General features: G+C 28.4%; 1 protein-coding gene across 1 annotated transcript; it reads right to left on the bottom strand.

Moving 5' to 3' along the window:
• Positions 1–786: 786 nt before the first annotated feature.
• Positions 787–25,203, bottom strand: LOC107450880 (phosphatidylserine synthase). The gene is made up of 13 exons (XM_043051421.3): positions 24,945–25,203; positions 22,669–22,760; positions 20,442–20,486; positions 17,285–17,406; positions 16,042–16,200; positions 13,531–13,682; positions 10,914–10,973; positions 9,831–9,912; positions 8,768–8,880; positions 6,501–6,566; positions 4,773–4,872; positions 4,617–4,682; positions 787–1,084 (listed from the first exon to the last, which is right to left on the bottom strand). Exons 1-13 carry the CDS (start codon positions 25,109–25,111, stop codon positions 1,013–1,015), a joined length of 1,296 nt encoding a protein of 431 aa, XP_042907355.2. The 5' UTR covers positions 25,112–25,203; the 3' UTR covers positions 787–1,012.

The following is a 25,203-nucleotide window of genomic DNA, read 5'->3' as shown; positions in this document are numbered from 1 at the left end:
CTGAAAGAGTGGATACCACTTCTGGAGAATGCACTAGGTCTGCTCATGTGTGCGCACTTGTGCAGCTCATTGGAAATAAAAAACCTTTAATGTCAATGAAATCAAAGTTTTTAAAAAAATAACTTTAAAAATATATTTATAAATGATCTTAAGTAAAAAGAATATATTTGACTTAAATCAGTTATTTTTAATAAAAAATATCATTTAATTTAAATCATTTTTTAAAGAGAGATCTAATGATTTAAATCATACCACCTTATTGATTCTGAACTTTTTGTTTTATTTTTACTGTGTTTGAAGAATGGGCACTGAACTAGCAAAAATTATTTTAAGACTTCGCAAACAAAGTCATTAAATAAATAATCCCAAAGAAACTGAAGTAGTAAGATATTACCCGATTAAAAACTTCTTCATAAATATACAAATTGGAAACAACAGTCGACATGTTCAAAAACAGGTTCCAATTTTGTAGACTTGCCGGTCGTGAATGAGAAGGAACAAAAATGATTTCAAATATAAATGAGAAACTAAACTACAGTAGCAGAGAAAAAACAATTTTTGTTCCTCGCCTATATTTTTCGTTTTCAACTTAACATTTTATATTTCAAATTACTTTGTCATCTCATTCATGTATGGTAAGTCTTGAAAATAGGTGCCCGTTTTGGAGCACTCGAAACGTCAATGTTACTTCCAACTTGTATATTTTTAAAGCGAATGAAATTTTTAATCAAATAAGAAAGTCATCATTCCAGATACATTAGTGAAACTATAAAGAATGACTAGTAATTACTTAAAGACAAAGATAGCATAGCTATCTATTATGATTATTTATTTATGAGCGACACATAACTCATATGTTGTCCGATTACACACTTTTCTGGAATGTTAATAAGTTGAGATTCAAAACTGATGTGGTCAATGATAAAGGAGTAGACAAGGCTGCATTGAATTTAACAGTTCATGGGTCCATTTATTGATTTAAGTTTCGAGTCTAGTGATTTTAAGAATGAGATTAACGATTCGACTTTACAATGGCTTTCTTAACAGGTGATGCAGAGGGAGAATCTTTAGAAGTGACTGCTACCTACAAATAAATAAAAAATGATGATACAAAACCAATGCTAATGTTTTAAAAATTAGTTGTAAAAGAATAGACAATAAATACAAAAATTAAGAAATAAAAACTTGAGAAAAACCAAAATGTAATCTAGTTTAGACAGCATTTATTTTATTTTATAACCGACATTGAATAGCCGACCCATTTTTGGATTTACGACAATGGATGTTCAATTTTGTATCCTTGAATTTTATTATTAATTGTTCTATTATACAAGGTCCGGCTATTAATTTCCAGAACTCATGGAATAACTCAGAAGAAAATAAAATTAAACACATAGCCATTTAATATTATTCGAAGTAACCCCCATCAGCCATAATGCACGTCTGTGCTCGGCAGTGCAAATTTCGGATCGAAGTTTTAAAGTCCTCTTTTGGAATGCTCTTTAATAGTGACGTTACAGTCTTCTTGATGGCTTCGACATCTTGAAATTTTGTCCCCTTCAGAGAATTTTTCAGCTTAGGAAACAGTCTGCGGGTGCTAGGTCTGGAGAGTATGGTGGATGCTGCATTTCAACGACACCATGCTGGGCTAAGAATCGCCTCACATTCAACGCAATGTGTGGAAGCGAACCTTTTCAATTTCTTCCGGCGTGCGTAACGACTGCGGCCAACCTGTGTGTGGATCATCTTCCACGCTTTCGCGCTGTCTCAAAAGCGTTTAAACCATTCAAAAATTCTGGAGCGACATAATGCTTCCTCGCCGTAAACTTCTTTAAAACATTTGTAGGTTTCTGCAGCTGTCTTGCCCAATTTGAAGCAACATTTAATGTTTATTCTTGCTCCATTTTCACTATCGACAATAGGAATTTAAGAGCTACGTTTTAATGCGCCTTTCTATGAGAACCACTTACTTCAGTATGGTGCCGATTGCACTGCACATGCGCAAGAAAACACTCTTCAATATGCAATCATTAGCGCCATCTTCCGGCTTTTCGTTCTCCTACAGTTACGTTAGTCCTGGAAATTAATAGCCGGACCTTGTATCTTGTTCTTATAATAAAATATACATTCAGGGGTCTGTCCAGACATTTTGTGAAAGGTCCGTTTTTCGTGAAATTGTGAAAAAATTACTCACATTCTTTCAACCAGGGTCCGCTTTTATGAATTTGTGCAAATAGGGTCCGTTATTGCAAAAAAAAAAAACTTTTACAAGGAGTTTTTAAATTGTAAAGACATACAAGATTATGCTCAACGCTGTAAAATTATAATTAAAAAAATTAAATTTTAAAAAATAAACAACAATTGCTGTTTCTAAATTAGAGATGCAACATACAAATATTTGGTATTTAGCCTATACTGCTGAACGCAGAATATTCATTTCGGACGAATAATGGAAGAATCGTCTGCCGAAGACAAAACTTAATTCGTTTACATCCATCTTTCTTGTTTTCTGCCCTGGAAAGGGTTTATTCGATTAACAAAATAATAATGAAGATAAACAAATTTGTGAAGGGTTCGATTAAAAGAAAAATCATTTTGTGAAGGGTCCGTTTTTAAGTTAAAATATTTTGTGAAGGGTCCGTTTTTATGAAAAGATATTTTGTGAAGGGTCCGTTAACGGACCAAAATTTCTTCTAAACAGACCCCTGACATTATAAATCCCTTATACTTACAATTAGAGTCGAAAATAAACATTTAAAAAAAAGACAAAACATGTACATTATAAGACAAAGGGTATCCGATTCATTTCCTCTGAATTTTTAAATAAAATCCTGAACATTTTACTGTTTTTTGACACATTGATAAAAATCTCCCGGCTTTACCCTATTCTTTCTCTTTTGGGACCCTTTAGGAATCGTATGCTATTTTTATACACTGAGCGGCCAAATTATTTATACAAAATAATTTATTGCATCACGGTGTCGCCGATAGACGGCAAGATAGCTGCAAGTGAACCATCAATTGCACTGTGCTATGCGCGGAGATATGGGCAAAAAACGTAACTTAACAGAGTTTGAATGCGGGATGATTGTAGGCACTTGAGGTGTTGGAACTAGTATCAGCTAAACGACTGCTCTCGTGAAATGTTCGAGAGTAGCCGCATACTTTCAGCAAGACAAAGCTCTTTGTCATACAGCTCACATTGTCCTCAGACGGTTTGAAGAACATGACGATGACTTTACCATGTTTTGTTGGCCCTCACAATCACCAGATCTCAATCCATCTAGCACCGTCCAATTTGACGGGACTGAAAAGTTAAGTTCATCGTATTTGGGGTCCAATTCCCCCTACCAACATCTCATAGAATCTATGCCAAGAATTCATGCAGTATTACAGCTAAAGGTGGTTCAACAGTATATTGAGGGGGGTGTTCATAATAATTTGGCTACTTAGTGTATAACTGTTGTCCATCTTTAGCCAGAGATATTAATAATGCATTTGTGAAATTAACTACTGCAAAATAGTTTTCTATGGCAAAAAATGAATCAGAAGAAATTGTTAAGATTTGCATTTGAAGAAGACTTGAAAATTGCCGAATACTTTAGATATTTGACTGATTTACTGGCTAATAATTTGAAACCCTTAGCACGGGCCCTGATGGAGGATTTAATCTTACCAAGCTTCAGACCTGGGGAAGTAATAGCAGACAGTGCACTATACTGACAACATTGACATTGCAAAATTGAAGTGCCTTAACCTTCATAACCTTAAAAGGAAAACAATCCTTTTAATTTTGCAAATTGAATAAATAAAGGAAAAAAGACATGATATGCAAACTCTCGCATAATATTTATATGAAATGTTCTTGTGCAATCTGCAATGAAATGTCTAAATCCTTTGTGTTAAAAACACATGTGGAAATACTGGCAAACAAATATTTGATTAACGATGCAAAATAATTTACTATATATTTTACCCAAGTTCTGTCAGTTTAAATGAAAATATCAATATTGCATCAGCTGGAGTCAACCTAAACAAAAAGTAATTTACAATAAAAAAAAGCTGCAAATAAGTATTTTTTTTATAAGTAATTGTAGAAATTTGTAGGTATTTATAGAAACTATAAGAACTTTAAAAAGAAAAAAAAATCCTTTTAATTTTGCAAAATAAAGAAATGAAAAGAGATGATATGCAAACTCTAGCTCAATATTTATGTGCAACATAAAATGTTCTTTTGAAATTTGCAATGAGTTTTCTCTATCCTTCATGATAAAAAAAAACATGTGGAAATGCTGACAAATAAATATTTGATTAAAAATGAAAAATAGTTTTTTTTCCCAAATTCTGTTCATTTGAATTAGGATATTAATATAATTCATAAAATTAAAATTAATTACTTTTTAGGTTTTATTTTATTATTTGTACCACTTCTAGGCTTTTCAGTGAATATATTAGAAAAAAAAATTTATGTTCCTGCAAAATTCAGAATTGTTTTACAAATTTTCCAAGAGTTTTGGTATTTTTTCATGCAACAAACTTGCAGCCATAATAGAGCATTACTGTGTGTATGCAATAAAATAAAATAAAAAACTGATAATTCTTACTATTTAACTTACAATTTCGCTTCTTAGGTTGGTTTCATAGTAAATACAAAAGGCCAGACAAGCGAAGGTCATTACAAACTGAAATAAGCAAAAGGAAAGTAAAGGTAAAATTATTGCTGTTTCACTTTATATTAAATCAAACAAATTAATTCAAAAGTTCAGCCTCACCATAGTAAACAACCACGTAAGGATATTCATTATTTTTGCACGAGCAAACAATTCGAGACCAAATTTGATGCATATTATGGCTTCTGTCACAGTTATTGCCCTAAAAAATAAATTTATACATTTAAAAAAGTGGCAGAGCTTAAAAAAAAGTGTGCTTCAAAATATTTACACATTAAAATGTATGACAGTGTTTAAAATAGTTAAATAAATAATTTACAATAAAAAAATGAAACACAGCTGTGTTTTAAACTATTTGGACATTTAAATGAGTGACAGAGTAAAAATACAGGGATGAATTTTTATACACAATTGCACATTTTATTTTAGTTCAATAAAAATAAAATTCTGCTTTTTTAAGAAAAGTTTCGAATTTCCAAAAAAAATCTTAATTCTTTAAGCTTTTTTTTCTACCAACGTAAACCTGACTTAAAATTACACATCGCTATTCGTATTCACGCAGCTTAAAATTACATATTGTTATCTGTATTCAGGTGATTTAAAACTGCACATCGCGATTCATATTCACTTGTTTTAAAATCATCAAGATTCATATTTTGTCAAGTTTTTTTTTTAAAAATTAAGTACCGTCCAAACATTCCAACTCGTATTTACACGATTTAAAATTACACAACTTGATCCATAGTCATATGAATTAAAATTCAAACAATTTTTTAAAAAAATTGTGCATTAATATTCTTATTGAAACGTTGATAATATTCTATATAAATATATGCTTCAGGCATAAACTTTTTTTTTGCTCAAATTTCATTTACTTTTTTTCAATTATTTGCAATGGATTTCACATACATTTTTGTATTTCTATTTTAAGATTTTTTTGTTTAATTATCTAATTTATTCTTGAAAATACTTAAGAAAAAATTTAAATAAATAACTTACAGTAAAAAAAAAATCTAGACACAGCTATGATAGACTTAAGAGTTTAAAATACTTCAGAATTAAATTTAGAAACATTTAACATTGAAAAAAATTTAACACGGTTAACACAACTGGCAACCGAAGAAAGAAAAAAACATATTTTACAAAAGGAAAGGAGAAAAAAAATTCTTTATTTGTAGTTCAATAATTGTTCTATTATGTTAACTCCTTAAAATTGCTAAATATTTCTTTTAAAGATTTCATAAAGAAATGTTTATTGGAATAGAACCAAATGATTTCTTAAGTATTTGATTCTGGGTAACTTTTTAAATCCTAAAAGAGGTAATAGTTTTTATAGGCCTCTAAAATTAAAATAATTATAAAATATGAAACGTTTATTTATTATCTTACATACAATGAAATGTAAAATGTATAAACAGGTGATTGAAATTACAATCATTCTAAAAATTTATAAAGCATCTTTCTGATTCTTGATTAAAGAATAATCTTAGTTTTTATTTAGTTTACTTTCCCCTTAATTTAATTGCTGATTAAATATCCGGTTTAGCCTTCGATTAAATATTTGGTTTAATTTTTGATAAATTAAAAATATATTCTTGAGTGTTTGATTGAAACATATGTTTCAGTTAACATCCAATAAGAACATTTTCATTTTTTGTTTAAAAACAAAAATATCATTTTTTTAAAAAAGCAATAAGAGACTTTAATTTTAATGCTCAGTAACAAAGGTAAAAATAAATTAACTTTAACTTACAGGAACATACACAAATTGGGTTTATTTCACTAAAAAAAGAAATTCAAACAACAACAACAAATCAAATTCAAACTCACCCAAACACCCAGCATTGGGTTCCAACTCGTTCACATCTTGGATCAGTTACATAACTATAGTACTGCCTAAAATGAAGCATTTTAATTTTCAGCACAATTAACACACAATGTGTACATTTGATTATTTAATCACACCCTTTCAAATTAAATCAAATTTGTTTGTTTTTTTACATTAAAACTATGATTTTTTTGGAAACTAAATTAAATATTATGTTAATTTAAATTAAATTATTCTTTTTAAAGAAATTTTAGATTTAAAAATTTACAGAGCATTTTAATATGAAATTGTTTGACATTTTTTATTGGCTTTCTTCATTAAAATCAAAAAGTTTCAAAAAACAAACTTATTACGTAATTAGTGTGTTATAAATTAAAGCACTTTTGAAATGATATTTAAAAAATTTTATTCCTGTAGATCTTCAGAATGCAAACTAAGAATAAAGCAAAAATTTAATACAAACGCTTCTTAGGTATTATTAGTCAAAATAAAAAGCAAATCAAAATTATCGTAATAATTGCTTTTTATTTGTATTTATTTTGACTAATATTAGGTATATTAAACAAAATAAATACAAATAAAAAGCAGCTTTATAAAATTTATTTTGAGATTTGTTTTTAGTCTAGTTTTTCAGTAGTTAATTACAGTGAAACCACCTCTGTGTAGCAACCACTTTTATTTACACCCACTTTTGGGAGCCACAGAATTTTTTCTATATGCGGAAGAAAACCTTTAAGAAAGACCTAAGAATCTCCCCCAGCGACCGGGCAAATCTCCACACCAAATGCAGAAAAGATCAAATAAGTGAAAACAAAAACAAACAAAAAACAGCAAAACCAAAAACATTAACAAAACAAATAAATAAATTTAAATGTATTCAAAATATTTGTAAGTGGCTTTTTGACGATCTCTAAAAAAGATCGACAATCTCATGCTGTAGTCAAAGTGCAATAAAGGTGATGCTATCATTGATTTATTTTTAGAGCTGAAAGTTAATTTAAAAAAAAAAAATTTAAAAAAAACTAAGCATTTCAAACAACCTTATTATTACTTAAAGCTTACGAATTTTTATGATATAAAATTAAATGCAAATTGAAACAAAAAACATAATTGCTTATCTATTTAAAATAGCTCTATCATTCATAATTGGTAAATTAATTTTAACACCTAATTGTATAAGTACAGGTCACTTCCAATGACACTAAATTTTATTCATTGATCTGGTTTTCACGACGCTAACGCAAGTGTCATTTCCGCACCCAAGAAAATGATACTGACTAAAATTAAAATCGTTTGCAAAAATTCATGCACAATCAATAACATTTCCCCAATCACAGTTAATGGAGGGAACCTCTAAGAATGACCAACCTCCATCAATGACCATTTTACTATGGAACAGAGAGTGGTCACTCCTGAGAGGTTTCACGGTATAAGTCTATCAAAAATGAATCTTAAAGTAAAATGACCATTCAATATTTATCTGTAGTGTGTGTATCACTACAAAAATACAATTCCAGTTCATTAGTATATATAACTCGTTTCTATGTTGGGGTACCTTTTCATACATGAAGGTTGACATAGTTGTTACCTATCCCTCCTACACTATGTTTTAAAAATAATTTACACAACTGAAAAAGACTAATCATGCCATAGTTCACGCATAGCTGCCAACATGGATAGGAAAAAATCAAGTAAATTTTACGAAATAATGCAAATTTTGTGATAATTGTTGCCTAATTTGCTTAATATTTTACCTATAGAGAATTTTAGGTTCTTTTTATTGTGATAAAAATACAAAAACGTTGTCACAGCAATAACTATACATGGTATACCATATTTTCCATTTATAATTGACGTTAAATGAACTTAAAATGTTTTTTTTATTCTGTTAACTCATAAATTTGAATAGTAATAGACAAGTGATTTATTGTTGATAGCTAAAAGGTTCTTTAATTAATTTAAGAAGGGAGTTCTGAATAAAAATAAATGGAAAATCTTAGAACAAAAAAAAGAAAAGTTTTAAGCTGGTGAGTATAAATGAGGCTCGCTTCATTAAGTATTAATCAAACTTACTTAAATATTTATGCGAACAATAAAATGTGTAAAAATTCTATTTCAATAGGGATTATATTTAAGAAACTCACTTAAATTAAGGGAATTTTTTAAAATGTTCAAAAACTGGGCGAATCTGACAAAATCTAGTAGAGTTGGTAGCTATAAACAAGGGTCCTATGTACAAGAAAATAGCCTTAAGAATCTAGATATACACCTTAATGTTGGAGCTACAATAAGACCTATAAGAACAATCCTTCCAACTGTTAATGGATGACCAGGCGGGATTTCAAAAATGTGTTTGATGAAGAAGGTGTTCAATTCTGTCACCTAAAGAAGAAACAAATATATTACAACAGTTCTTCTTAATGATCTACAATGCAGGGAAAAAATTTTAAATTGCTGGTTAGTTAAAAAAAAAATGGGAACTGTTATTGTATTAGGAATTAAAGAATGGGTAAGAGACATCAATATATTACTTAATTACAAAATATATGTACTGAAATTATTAAAATATACAAAAAAGGCTCATTTAATATTAATTATACAATATGTTTAATTATAGATTAATACGAATGCTAAATTTAAATGACTGCACTTAGCTAAACATAAAGTTTAATATGAATAAAACACTGTTATAAACCAAGTCTGACAAGAAACAAAAAAATGGAATGATCACTAGGGACGTATGTTTACCCGAAGAAAAAAAGAGGAGTACTACAAAATCAATGCTTAACAAACAATAAAATGTAAAATAAATTTCATACTAACAATTAAAATTGCTTCATTATTAAAAAATTTAATTTGATCATTACTAAAATTCATTGCTAAAAAATTTTATTTGTTTGAAAATTAGCAATATTTTGTAAAAGTAATTGATTTCATTAACAAATAAACTAGCCCACTGCCAAGTATGAAAATTAAATTTTATCAGAAGAACAAGTAAAATAAAAGCAATTTTTGTTTTGGTTTAACAAGTGTGTAGCTTTTGTTGTAGTTTTAAATTAATTAAAATTAATTAGTATACATTACATTAATTAGTACTCAACTTTCTTAGAATTTTCATTACATCTAGTAAAATTTATGAGTAAAGTGAAGAAATTCTATGATTGTAGTTTAAATTTAGATTTAATGTTTTCTTATCATAAGTTAGCTATGATTTAATACAAAAATAATATAAAATGAAATTTCACTGCATGAATTTAACAAATAATAAACATTACCAATACAAAACTATCAATTGTAATATTTTAAACAAAACTGAAAAAAAAATTACCTACAAGCCAAAATAACACTAATTGACCTAAAGCGAAAAACCTCATATAAGTGCAATTAGGATCCAGCCACCTCACATGAGTCCAACTATAAGACATGAAAAAGAAATTCATTAAAAAAACTTTACTTTTAATATACTTATCTAAAAGTGCAATTGATAAACAGGGTGCTCAATAAAGGACCGTTTGATTTCAAAATTAGAAATCTCAGTAAAAGATGATAGAGGAATAAAACAAATGCCATTTTTATTGTAAAAGCTGTAAGAATTTAATACAGAAATTATGAACATTAGTTACGATAGTTTTTGCTGCAAACCATCAATGACCAGAACAATTACCATTTGGGAATCATTGCTGTAGATTCTTAACCTTGGTGGGCCTGATCTATACTTAATAAAATATAGATTACTTTGCATATTACACTCTTTTTGTTTGAATATTTTATTAATTCCAATTCCGAAATGTTGAGCACTAATGGCTCGCCTTCCATTGCGGTGAACTAGACTATAATCCCAGCAATGGCTGGTCGATACAAATTCTGCATCTGGCTTGCACCGACCACAGTGATGACGTAAAAATATCCTCAGTGGTAGACGGATCATGGGGTAGAGTCCCCTTGCCATCAGGCTAACCAAGGGAGGAAATTTTCCTCTTAATGTAACGCAGAAAGTTAGAGTCTTCTTGTGAGATTTATTTTTCAGATAAAACATTACTTTTATCTTGAAGTGTGTTATTTAATGAAAATATCTACTACAAACCAAGGCCATGTTTCGAACGAATTTTTCACAAATAAAGTGCAATTTCAAAAGTTTCTATTAACAAAGAAAGAAAATGGTGTTTTACTGTCAATTATTATGAAAGTTACCTAATTTAAATAAATCAATGCTTTGTTAAAATCTATTCAATTTTAACTATGAGTAAATAATTATAGTATTTTTGTGCATTCACAATATAACAACCTCATGTTATAAAGCTCGTTTTCACAGGAGGAACAGGGGTCATTAAATCAAGCATTGACACATGTAAAAAAACAGACTGACTTTAAACACAAGCAATAAACTTAAATAAATTTATATAATGCCGAATTACCTAGCAGGCGTAAACTGCAAAATAGCCCTGCGAATTTTTCCAGTAGCACTTGGAATTGACCTAAAATAATATCATTGGTATTTAACAAAAAATAAGCAGTTTTAATTAGTAATTTAAATTGAAATTATTATGGTCAATTTAAAAAAAATAATAAAAATCAATAGAATAAATTAGCAGTTATAAAAAGTAAAATCAATAGAATAAATTAGTTAAATAAAAAATATATATCACTTATCAAAAGTAATAAAATACAAAAACAATTTCATACAATCTATATTATATAAAACATCAATGCACATATTTTTACAAAGTCGAGGAAGCTTCTTTTTTGAAGTTGAATAAAAAACTTAAACAAACTAAATTATTAGTTTAGACTAAAATAGTTATAAAAATTGTAAAAATTTATAACGGGCAATTTCCCTGTTCAGAGCTACATCATCTTTTTTAAGAATGGATTACTACCCACATCATTCATAAAAGCAGTGTTCTCCTTAAGTATTTTTTGAAGGGCCCCGTCTGCCCTTTAATCCTTATAAACCTGCCCTTTAATCCTTATAAACCTGCCCTTTAATCCTTCATCGCAATTTTTCTAAAAATAAGCCACCATCCTTTAAAAACACTACTTTTTTTTCAGGACAACGTTGTTTTATTAACCATTGGTTCCAATGAAGAGACCTTTTTTCAAGAAAAATTATACACAGAGCTTGCCTTTAATTATTTTTCAAAAGTTTAAAATTTATATGTTTTTTGATAATGAGTGAGAATCACATTGTGAAATATAACAGTATAAGAGGATAATTTAAAAATTGAAGATCGAATTCAGTTATTACATGACTTGATAAATTTTAACAGGGATAAGTAAGTGCCCGTTTTCTACGAGGAAGATATCTCTCAAGATAAAAGAGTTTTTAATCTTTGCTTAGACATATTTAGCAACAAATATTTCTTCCTTACAAACTTTAATAGCAAGTTAAGTACTTAGTGCGTTACAGATAAATGCAGATATCTACGTTATTTTATTTCTAAATTTCCATGCAATAAACTAAAATATTACATTTCACAATTCAAAACAATACAGACAAAAGAAAACAAGTTGACCCATCCCATACAGAAGTTATCCCTTTCTCTTACTCTGATTCAACTTGATTTGAAAGGTAAAGTCTATTTTGCCTGGATTGTAAAAAAAAAAAAAAAAAAAGAGATGAGAAATTTTTCTGTAATTTTTCTTTGTTTTATTCTTCATTTTGATATATATATATATATATATATATATATATATATATATATATATATATATATATATATATATATTTATATATATATATATATATATATATATATATATATATATATATATATATATATATATATATATATATATATATATATATATAGCCATAAAAGATCACAATTCTTTTTTTTAATAAAAATAAATAAAATTTTAAAAAAATAAAACTGTTTGACCGTGGTCGTTTTTTCAGCCATAAAAGATCCCAGTCAACTTTACAAAAAAAAAAAAAAGTAGCAAAGAATTTTTAATGTTCACCCTAATTATTTTTGAAGAGGGGTCCATCCTGTTTGCCCTTTGATTAAAGGAAATGAGCCCTATTTGCCTTCGTGTAAAAATAAGCCACCATCCCTTAAAAACATTGCCTTTTGATTCATAATCAATTTCAAAAAAAGTTCAATTCACTGCTTAAATAATAATTACACACTAGTAAAATTATTTGTGTTCATAGGTTTAATTCTAACTACTATTACAAATATTTACTTGGGTAAGATTATTTTCAACTGATTAAACTTTTATAAGTAACTCTTTTTGGAAGGAGGATATTAATAAATTTTTTAAGTTATTTTAAATTTTAAAACTATTTTTTAAATAAATACCTTTTTTTTAAAAAAAATGCACCTTTAAATGCTCATTTTCTTGTAATTTTCAGTTTAAGTTATAGAAAAAAGCTTTTAAGTGGTTTATCAATTAATCATTTTTCGTTAGTTTACATTTTTTAAAGAAGAAAAAAAAATATTTGCACAGATATTGCCTTGTAGCATGCCTTTTTTTTATAAACGACTAACTTTTCTCTTATTTTGATAATGAGAGAGAATTACTTTTTGAAATAAACACATAAAACAGTAAAGAGGATATTTTAAAAATTGTTGAGGGTAAAATTCAGTTATTATGTAATATTACACATTTTGATAAATTTTTACAGTGATAAGCGGTGTTAAGTGAGTGTATGGTGTTAAGTGCCCTTTTCAAAATGACGTCCTACCTTTTTTTTATTCAGAGGAGGAACTCTGAATTATCATGAAAGTCAAATTGGTTAAAATTGCAGGAAAAAGTTGAGAACAAACAACATGAAAATAAAGATAACAGGGTCAAGACTTCATGAAAAAATCCAGAAATAAGTATTAAAGGTCAAGATTTCATGAAAATTTTTGCATAATTAGATATTAAAAATAAAAGGGTAATTAAATAATTAGCATGAAATTAAAGACAAGGGGTCATGATATCATGAAAAAAATTGAGTTATAGTACAAATTAAGTTATTTTACTTCAAATTATAGCTATTTGACAGAAATTTAAGTGACAAAGCAAGAATCAGTTGACGCTTACTTTATGCTCTCCCACTCGTAAGTTTCATTTTCAAAATAACGGCAAGCAGCCATTCCCAGGTATATTCCCAAACCATTGCAAACGAGGACATCTAAAATCATCGCATCCCACCAACATTCCTCAAAATTGGGAAGAAGATGTGAGAACACCACCTGCACAAAATAAAACATTTATATTTATTACCCTAATCTGCATCACAAAACTAAACCAATAAAAAGTAAATAAACATAGCATTGCATATTCCCTCTATCACAAAACTCCTCCATACTAAGAATTGAATTGCTATGGAAATAAAATCATACAAATTTCTCTTAAACAAAGACTTGATGAATAAAGTATATGTGTTTTACAATATAAACTAAATATATGTGTTATACACATAAAGTATATGTGTAAGAATAAAGTATATGTGTTTTACACAAACTAAAGATACTATTTGCTCATTTTATTTTAAGAACTGAATTTAAGATTATACATTCCAGCTATCACAAAAACTTCTCGAGAAAAAGTCTCATGCTATGGAGATAAAAGTAAACAGAATATAAATACATATATATATATATATATATATATATATGTATATATAAGTTCAAAATGAAGAATAAAACAAAGAAAAATTATAGACATATGAAAAAAAGGGGGGTAATAATAAGTAAAAAATAACAAACATCAGTTTATATATATATATATATATATATATATATATATAAAATGAATGAAATTTTATTTAAAAAACTGGAAAAAAAATAGATATAATCTTTTCTTTAGCCTTCTTAGGTCTTTTTGTTCCGACGACAACAACTTGGGTACGAATTTCGCGGCCACTCGGTTCGATTTCAAATCTTCACACAAAGTTGCATGTCCAGAATCTTTACTCACTCCAACTTCTTCTGCAATCACCCGCACTGTCAAAAGACGATCTGCCAACACCAAATTTCGCAACCTCTCAACATTAGCTGCACTCTGAGCAGTTTGGGACCTGCCACAACGCTGCTCACTCTCCGCTGATGTGTGGTCGTCCTTGAATCGGTTGAACCACTCTTTAATTTGTGTTACACCCATCGCTTCTTCTCCAAACACCTGCTGAATCTTACGAATTGTTTGGCCAAGCTTTTGACAGAATTTGATGCAGTATCTTTGCTCAATTCATTCAGTCATCTTGCGAGAAAACTAAATCCGACGAACACTACGAACAGCATCTTACTTGGCGACCACCAGTCAGCGACTTGCACAAGCGAATGCGGTGAAAAAAATTCAAACATGTCCATTAAGGTCCCTCCTTCCACCGTGCACTATGGCGCAGCCTTAGAATCACTACTTTGCGCGGGGAAAATTAAGGTTGGATACTTTTTAGACAGGCCTCGTATATATATATATATATTCATTGAACATTAGTAAATGTAACGTCCAAAATTGGGTCGGTCGTTCAACGACGGTTATAAATAAATAGATGAAGAGCCATGGTTGCTCAGAGGATAGAGCGCTCCCCTTCCGATGAGATGAACTGGGTTCTAATCCTGTCGATTTCTGGTCAATACGAATTCCGCACCTGGCTCACACCGACCACAGTGCTGACATAAAATATCCTCAGTGGTGGTTGGATTTTGGATTAGAGCCCCCTTGCCATCAGGTTAATTGTGAGAGGTTTTATGGTTTCCCTGTCCATGTAATGCAAATGAGGGTTAGTTCTACCAAAAAGTCCACCATAAAGGCAAATTTCTTCCAATACTTGATCCCCTTGTTTTCTGGCTTGGGTTCAAAATTACAAGGCAATGGAGTTGAACGTCAACAGACATAAACCCTAAATAGGGTCAGCTGTTCAACAACAGTTGCAAAATAAAAATAAAATAAGCAGATGAATGTAATTTATATCTAAAGTGAAGAATTTCTTCAGTCTGCTCATAGTAGAATATGTCCAATAATGTATTTAATAATGTTTTCACATGAAAAGATAAATGTATGAAAGATTGATGATTATAGAACTGCATAAAATAGAATTAGTAAAATTTAAAGGAAATGAATACAATTAAACAATGAATACAACATGCTGTATTGTTTATTTCTTTAAACCTACAACATCAAGCAAATGTCTTCTACTAAACATCAAAAGTAAAATATTTCTTAAATTTTTTTGAAGAGAAACTAAAAAGACGTTTTTGTGAGTTTAATAATTTAATGAAATTTATTAAAGAAATATCAGCAAACAACTATCACAAAAATTTACATTTTATAAGCATATAAACTTTAAGACATTTAACAAAAAATGACTAAAATTTAGCTAAAATGTATTTTTAAATACAATTTTATATACATAAAAAGAAGAAGAAAAAACAAAGTCATCTAAAATAGTCCCTTCGATAAATCTATTTTAGATAAATATATTGAATTTAAAAGTAGTTCTAATTCTTTTAAAGAAAATAAATTTGATATCCTTTTTAACAAAAAATTGCATGTTTAACATAAATTAATAATGAATTTAGAATAATACTTTGAAAAAGAGAGAAAGATTACTTCAGTTATTTCCCACATGATACTTATAGTCCAGCATATACAATATTGCCTCACAAGTAATGCCTTCATTGCCCATCCAAACAAATGACCAAAGGCAAAAACATCCACGTGACCCCAGACTCTCTCAACAGTGATGTCAGAACAATTAACTCCATACTCCTGCAAATAAACATAGAATGATTACCTATTTTTAATAACCTGAAACCAATAATTTAAGAGTTAATAAGTAAGTTATCTGTTTTAAAATGGTGGTAATTTACAAACGTAATCTTAGGTTGGAATTTCTTGCTAGAATTAAATGTGCATGTATAGATGCATGCAACAAACTTTACAATCATAATGCATTGAGTCATGGTGGCTCAGAGAACAGAGCATTCACCTGCCAATGAGTCACCTGCCCGGGTTCAAATCCCAGCGATGGCTGGCCGACATGAATTCCGCTCTCAGGCTTGCATCGACCACAGTGCTGATGAAGAAATATCCTCAGTGGGTCATGGGTTAGAGTCCCATTGCAGTCAGGCTAAGAGTGGAAAGTTTTCATGGTATTCCTCTCTGTGTAAGGCAAATGCAGGTTAGTTCCTTCAAAAAGTCCTCATGGAAGGCAAATTTCTCCCAATACTTGATCTAGGAGTTCCCTTGTCTTCTGCATTGGGTTCAAAATTACACAGCTACAGAGTTGAACATTGGTAGTCGTAAACCCTAAATTGGGTCGACTGTTCAACGACCGTTGTAAAATCAAAATAAATTTAAAAAATCATAACACATTGTTACGGAATAATTAACATGATTATATATATAATGGAACAAAAAAGGATAGCTTTCATTGAAACTTAAAAAATTTATTGCTAATTCATGAGAAAATTGTGAGCAAACCCTCGTAAATGTTAATAATTTGGATTCCACACTGAGTAATTTTTAAGTACTTAATAACTATTTAAAATTTATCATTTTCTGTCACATAAAATAATGAATAAATAATTTAATAAACAAAACAAAAAACATATTTAGAACCATTGAAACATAGTCACTGTAATAAAAAAAAGGAAGGAATGGGAGGGAATGGAATGTCTATATCGAAATAGATTAATCAAATTAAGTAACTGAATGAATGAGACTGAAATGGTAACAGGACTCAAATGATATGGACCAATATAAGTAATGCTGTTGCATAATAAAAGCCTCTGCATCATTTCAAAAACAGGAATGCTAAAACAAGTGTAAAATAATAGAGAATGCAACTCACCTTCTCCTGGTCAATTTTGAACTGTGAGAGGTCTGGGTAAAACCAGTACATTATATTCTTGATGGTGCTATATCTTTGGAACAGAACAAACAACAAACTAAGAAGATATATTACACTTACACCTATGACAAAATTACAAGAATTAATAAAGATTAATTAATTTTCCATGGTAGAAAAAGTCATAAAAAAAATCACTATGGGAGGAAATAAGTTTCTTCTACCCTAAGGGGAAGAAAACTTCTGTTAAATTCAAATTTTGAACAGTTTATAATTCCTACATAGCTTAAATAATAGCATTATTTCTAATCCATTTAATAAATTATTTTTAAATAAGTGAAAATTAAAAATTGGAAAGAAAAATAAATTTCTTAACTGCAATTTCTTTTAATATTTTACAAAAAGATTATAGTATATATAACATTATATTAAACAAGAAATCACACATTGTATTCATAATTACAAACAAAATGCTAATTTTCATAACAAAATACTGTATATCAATAGTGAAACAATTATTACATAGTATACTAAAAGTAGTTATCGATAAATATTTTTATACAAATTATATTTTTACGGGAAATTATAAATAATTTATAATAAAAATAATACATATTCATATAGTATCTAAGTACAGTAGACGCCGCTTAATGTGATCACATTGGGACAAATGTGATTTGATAACAATAACCGATTGATTACAATACAGTAAACGAAAAAAAATTTAAGATAAAAAATGATTTTTTTTACATACGTATTAAAATAAAAATTATTTTAAATTAGGAGTTGTTGCTGTAAAACTCTATTGCATTTAATAGAAATTAATGTACACTAAAGAAAAAAAATTAGTTAGTATACTTAGTAGTTAGCATTAGTTAGTAGAACTGCAGAAAACAATACAAAATACAAAAGGTTAATTATTAACTGAAAAAGAAATCATCAATTGTCGATTGCTTAGCATTCTTCAAAGCAAGTAATTTACGAATCGCTCATAATCATAATGTTTATGAAAGTGTTCCGCGTCGGCTTTGTTTTGCACACCTAGACCTCGATAGCAGTTTCGGGTTCATCATCGGCATCAGAATCTTGTGACGAAGCTTGATCTTTGACACATACGGCTTCGCAAATGTCCTCATCAGTTAATGAAGTAGAATTCTCAACCTTCTCGTCGATCTCCATCCATGCTTCAAAATCCTCAGCATTCATATTGGGCGGGGGATTGAAAACGTCTTCCATTTCTTTCATCACAGCAGCATTGTTGTACTCTGGTTGACAAAATCCTCCATGACTAAAACAATTTCGAACTGTTTTTTCCGAGACATTATTCCATGACATTGTTAACAAATGTATGGCATCCAAAACATTTGTTTTTTTGGCTAGAGCGTTCGCATTAAGATCTTCAGCGTCTTGGTCTTCCATATTTTCGAAGATCCTTGAACGCATTTCCTTTCTGTAATATGCCTTCAAGGTGCGGATAATTCTCTGGTCACAGGGTTGAATTAAAGAAGTGGTGTTTGGTGGTAAGAACACGACATTTATCTTCTCCTAATAACATGTGTTTAAAAGATAATATACGAGCCCCGTTTGAACTTTTGGTAAGTTTTAGAAAACACTTTAAACAAAAACAAAATTTTCCTTCTTGTTTTTATTGATTTCAGGAAAATAAAATTTGCATCTAAACTGATAACAATAAACGAACATTTGATTACAATAAACGATGATTTTTCAATGTATTTTGATATAAGAGGACGGGACTAAGCTATTTTGATAACATTAAACGATTGATAACATTAACCGTGATCACATTAAGCAGCGTCTACTGTATACATATTTATCTAGATGTAAATTTACATAAATATTTAGGAAATAAAATTAACATAAATCAAAATTCAAAATAAATTCTTATAAGCTATACAGATTTTAAAATTCGGTATAAAATTAAAATAAAGAAATAAAAAAAAAATTTCTTAAAAAATAAATTTTTTTTGCACTAGATTAAATTTTGAACTACTATTCGTTTAATTATTATTGTTTTAGTTTCTTCTATTTCCTGCAGTTTTTCTATTTTTTTTCGGCATCCCACAAAAAACAGGTTTTTTCCAAACAAAATGCAAACCCTTGTCCTGATTAAGTAAACGCACTTAATATCCCATAAAAAAAATTTCATTCATAATATAGATGACTTTTTATCAAATTTGACAATTTGAAATACAATGAGTAAACAGAAAAAAAAATTAAAGGAAGAAGTTGAAAATTCCAGAAGTGTAAAATGAAATTAGGATAACAAATCTTAAAATTAGAAAACAAACTGATAGAATCTTGCGGGAAAAAAATCACAAGAGAAAAGTATTTTTTCATTATTAGCCAATTAACTACACACATTCTGAAAAAACATATTATTTTACAAAATATAAGTGCATCTTCGAAAAAGAAAAAGACCAACTCCCACTATGCACTCTTTTTCTATTTTCTTTTTTCAAAAAGTAAAAAAAAAAAAAAAAAAAAAAGAACACGATCTGAAGAGCAAGAAAAAAGCTTGTAAAACATAAAAATTACAACACTTAAGTTTTTTATTTATTTTCTTAAACATCATTAATTGAAGGCATAACAAAGAAAATGTTTCAAGCTAAAGAAAAATTTTATATAAATTTATATATTATCAAGAATATCAAATAAAAAAGAAAAATAGAGCAGCAAAATATTTTTATTTTTTTTCAAATGGATGCATTGATTATATTTCAAGCAACAAATCAAATTAAAGAAAACTTAGTACACAAATATTTTGTTTTATTATATTAAATAAATAGCTATATTTAATACTATAAAACAAAATATTTATTCACATTTACCTTACAGTGGAACAATTAAAATTCCTGAAAAAATTAATACCATTAAATTTAATTAATTCTGTTAAAATTGCTCTTTTTTTTATAATGCAATATGCATCTTCTAATCCTTTTCATAAAGTTGAGAAAAAATGCAATTATTTACATTTACAAAAAGAGGCATCCTAGAGTCAAGTCATCTCAAAATGTATGGATTTATTATTCTTAATGTACAAGAGTTATGTCATCTATTGATTTTGTATAACTCTGACATTAAACTTTTTTTTGCACAACTTTAATTGAAACTAATAGTACAAAAGAAATAATTGGCTTACCAAATACTATTCTCCATATTGCTGGATGAGGTCTTATAAAAGGACCTATAATTAAATTGATAAAATATTTAATAGGCAATTATCATAATGAGTAACAAAATTAAAATAATTTATTAATGATGATGCAAAAAGTTATTACAGGATAGGATCCAGGGGTCTGTCCAGACATTTTGTGAAAAGTCCGTTTTTCGTGAAATTGTGAAAAAATTACTCTCATTCTTTCAACCAGGGTCCGCTTTTATGAATTTGGGCAAATAGGGTCCGTTATTGCAACAAGAAACTTTTTCAAGGAGTTTTTAAATTGTAAAGACATACAAGATTATGCTCAACACTGTAAAATTATAATTAAAAAAATTAAGTTTTAAGAAATAAACAACAATTGCTGCTTCTAAGTTAGAGATGCAACATACAAATATTTGGTATTTAGCCTATACTGCTGAACGCAGAATATTCATTTCGGACGAATAATGGAAGAATCGTCTGCCGAAGACAAAACTTAATTCGTTTACATCCATCTTTCTTGTTTTCTGCCCTGGAGAGGGTTTATTCGATTAACAAAATAATAATGAAGATAAACAAATTTGTGAAGGGTCCGATTAAAAGAAAAATCATTTTGTGAAGGGTCCGTTTTTAAGTTAAAATATTTTGTGAAGGATCCGTTTTTAAGTTAAAATATTTTGTGAAGGGTCCGTTTTTATGAAAAGATATTTTGTGAAGGGTCCGTTAACGGACCCAAATTTCTTCTAAACAGACCCCTGGGATCTTATAAAAAATTTGGAAAAATTAAAATAATTTATTACCTCCAATATTATAAAGCTGATTCATATATAAAAACACCATATTCCACTATATACACTGCTCTGACTCTTTCTATTAAAATTCTAAAAATAAATTCCCCCGGTTGATTGCTGCTTTGGATTTGCATTTAACCCTACTTTGTTGTTCTGCTTTAAGTTGATTCTGCCCTTGCTTAACAAGACCCAAATCCTAAATGTATACTAATAACTTAATGTGTTTTACTCCTTCTTCAAAATTGCTAATATATTGTCATTTCCTGACTTTAAAATGAGTTTCAAAACGGTCAACATAATTAAAGCTCTTAAAAAGTCATATTTGTATTGATAATCACAGGGCATTTACTATATATACTATCTATCATATATACAATCATCTACAATCAGTACAGATACTTTTAAATAACCATTTCAAAATACAACCAAATACAAATTTAGAAGCTGTAATACATACCTTTAAATGAAGATTGAAAGCAAAATTGATAATGAGCGATGGTTTTGATTTTTTTGTGTTCTTTCTTACAGAAATAATTTTATAATTCAAGGGCTAAATAATTTGTAGCCCCCTTATATATAAATGAAACTCATCTAATCAGATTTTTCAGAATACTACACATTAAATGATTCAATACTTAAAATTAATAATAGTATACATAATGAAATAAAACCTATAAATGTGACAATGTTTATAAATATTATATTTATTTGACTAAAAATACATAAAATTCTGAGATAAGAATTATTAGAAAAATACATTATCCTATTCCTCTCAATAATTTTAAGTAATTTTTTGTTTAATATCTTTTATAACTTTTATTTAAAATTTAATGTTTTAACATTTCTAACACTTTTTATTTTAATTTTAAATAGTTGATATAAAATAAAAAATGTCACCAATGATCTGGATTTTTGGTGTTAAAAAACCATGACAAAAGCAAACATAAATCAAAAACTTGCCAACTCTGAACTAAAAAAAAATTAAAGAATAGAATAGGTAGAGAGCACAATAAATTTATTAGAATTATTTCAAAATTATGCAGCACAACCTTGAAAACTAAAATTTCTAAAAATATAAAAATATACATCAAAAACTGAACTATTTTTATAACTTATGATGGAAAAAATTTAGTAGGTAAATAAATTTTGGAATAGAAGCAAAAAGGCAAAAATTTATGAATCATAATACCTAATAATAAAAACTTTGGAATTAGGAATAAATCTTTACAAATTGTGAGTGACAAAAAGTGATTTTTCAAATGATATCAAATCACAGTTAAAAATATCAGGATTTTAAAAAACTCTGGCAACTACAGCTGAAAAAGCAATCAACAATAATAAGTGAACAACAAAATTAGTAACAAAATAATCTGTAACAACAACTAAACATTTACCCAACTAATAAAATATCTACTGGAAAACATATATATACATACCATTTGGAAAGGCTAATGTGCTAATTATGAGGAAAAAGAAACAAACACATAAAATTCCACGCCATATGTTATCTTCCAAATTGTCATCGTTACTAAAAGAAAAATATACATAAAACTATCACAGACATCAATGACTTTCAAACAGATCTTAAAAACTGGTATTTCACACGACAAACAAACGACATGAAATTATTAAATAAGCAATTGACTAAAACAGGGATGGGCAAGCTTTGGCCCACAGGCCAACCGTGGTCCGCCGAAAGATTTTATCCGGCCCTCGGATAGAATTTTAACTTGCAATCCATTGCGAATAAGGAAAAGCTTGAGACTTATGAATTTGGCTTGAAAAAAAACTCAATTTTGAGTTTCAAGGCAGATTTCAAGACTTCAGTGCCATTCAAACAGAATTAGATATTTTTACCATGCCTTTCAACATAAATCATGAAACACTTAAGTAGGATTAGCAGCCTGAATTAATTGAGTTGCAATCTAACAATCATCTGAAGCAGTTGTTTCTAAATATGCCAAAGTTTGAGTTTTACAAATCATTACCAAAAGCTAGTTTCAAAAATTTAATATCTCATGCCCAGAAAATCAGTGCTAAGTTTGTTTCATCTCATATACGTGAACAAGTATTTTCAACAATGAACCTTAGAAAATATCATTTCAGAAGTAGACTAACAGACAAACATTTAGCCTCGTTCATTAAAGTAAGTACATATCACTTAGAACCTCAATATAAAGAACTTTTAAAAATGAAATCGTAATTTCATTCATCTCATTAAATATTTAAATTAAAACTTGCAGATTGTTTTTTTTTTATTTCTGAAATTTTTACTTAGCACACCGAAAAATAATTTTTTTTTCTTGGCCCTTGACCAAAAAAAGTTTGCCCATCCCTGAACTAAAACATAGAATTTATTGCAGTCTCAAAAGGCAGATTTTTTTTCCCCTCACATTAGTGTTGCCTTCATTTAAAAAAAGCTGTGCACTTCTAATCTGTCACATTCATGCTACAAGCAGGAATATTTATAATCCATTTGGAGCTTGCAGCTCTCAAGTAGGTTGATTTAGACTTCGTAAGAGTTTTGAAACAGTACCTGTGACAAACTAAAAAAAAAAAATAGCATGGTGCACGACAAACTCAAAAAGTATAACTAATAGTCGTCCACAAGTAAAACACTCTTTTTTTTCTTTTTAGTTTTTGCAAGTAATTTAGTTTTGCAAATTGGTGATGGTAGTTAGTGTAGTAGGAAAATATACCTTTTTAACTCTCTTCAAAATAAATATATATTTTAGGAATCAATAAAAAAAAAATTTAAAATCTAATAAGTATTCTATCCCCGGCATAAAAGATTCGAATTAATTAACAAAAATATGTCTTTTCAATTTGCGTTTCCAAAAAAATAATTCTTTACATTTCTATAACAAGAAATATTTTATTTATATTGTATTATCTATGAAAAAATAAAAAAGCACTTTTATAAATAGTGTTTTTAAAAAGTACAATTTTACAAAGATTTGTAAAATTAACTAGGGATAACCTATGTTTGTAAATTAAATGTATGAAACAAGTTTCAAATTGATACTTTAACTGCAAAGAGAGATTATTAAAAAAAATATTTAAAATGCTTACTTTTGAATATGAATAAAAACTGGTGTGACAGGTGACACATACTTAAAATATTAAGTAGTGTTTTTTATGGTTCAGTTCACTTTGGAGAACCTTGGTAAGTAAATTTGAAAATCTTTTTAAAAAAGACAAGTGTGAAAGAAAACACAGGATAGTGTTCACTTTAAGCATTTTTAGAAATGTGGCCCGCCTTGTCTAACCTTTAATCCCTATAAATACATCCTCTTTGTTCATTTTGTAAAAATAAACCACCATCCCTTAAAAACATGCTTTTTTATTCCCATTTTATTCTTGAGAAAAAAAAATTATTAATAATAATTACACACACAAATTATCTTTGTTTATAGGTTTAATTACTATTATTACAAATATTTACTTAGTCATTATTATTCTTAATGGTTGACATTAATAAATTTTGTGATTTTTAAAATTCCTTGTCCCGAAAACACAGATAGGTATAGAAGGAAAGTTATTCAGAAAGATACCTTGATACCTGACAATATCAAAACTAAACTAAAAATACATTTTTCGGAATACTTAAGACCTCTAATTTTCTCAAGATCAATGTTAGTTGAGAATTTAGTAGTCGATAAAAAATGTAATTCAGTCTTTTAAATATAAAATTTAAAAAATAATAACTTACCGTAAAGAAATCGACACTAACACAGCAATAAAAGCCCCACTTAAGAGTGTGATCGTATGAGGTTTATAGAAAAATTCTAATGATATATCCTCAACAGGGCGTTCATTCACATCGCAAAAATGATCGTGAGAATTATTAAGAGTACAATTTGGCTCTGATTCAGCCATGGCTTTCTGTTAAAACAAATTAGTTCATTTGAAATTCCCACATATGAATAAATATTTGACTGATAGTTGCTTGGGAGCAATTACAGGCATAA

Source organism: Parasteatoda tepidariorum, chromosome 4 (genome assembly GCF_982258835.1).
Source record: "Parasteatoda tepidariorum strain Cologne lab strain chromosome 4, Ptep-v5.0, whole genome shotgun sequence".
Lineage (NCBI taxonomy): Eukaryota > Metazoa > Arthropoda > Arachnida > Araneae > Theridiidae > Parasteatoda > Parasteatoda tepidariorum.
Note: the sequence above shows the minus strand (reverse complement) of the source record. Positions and strands in the feature narration are given on the sequence as shown.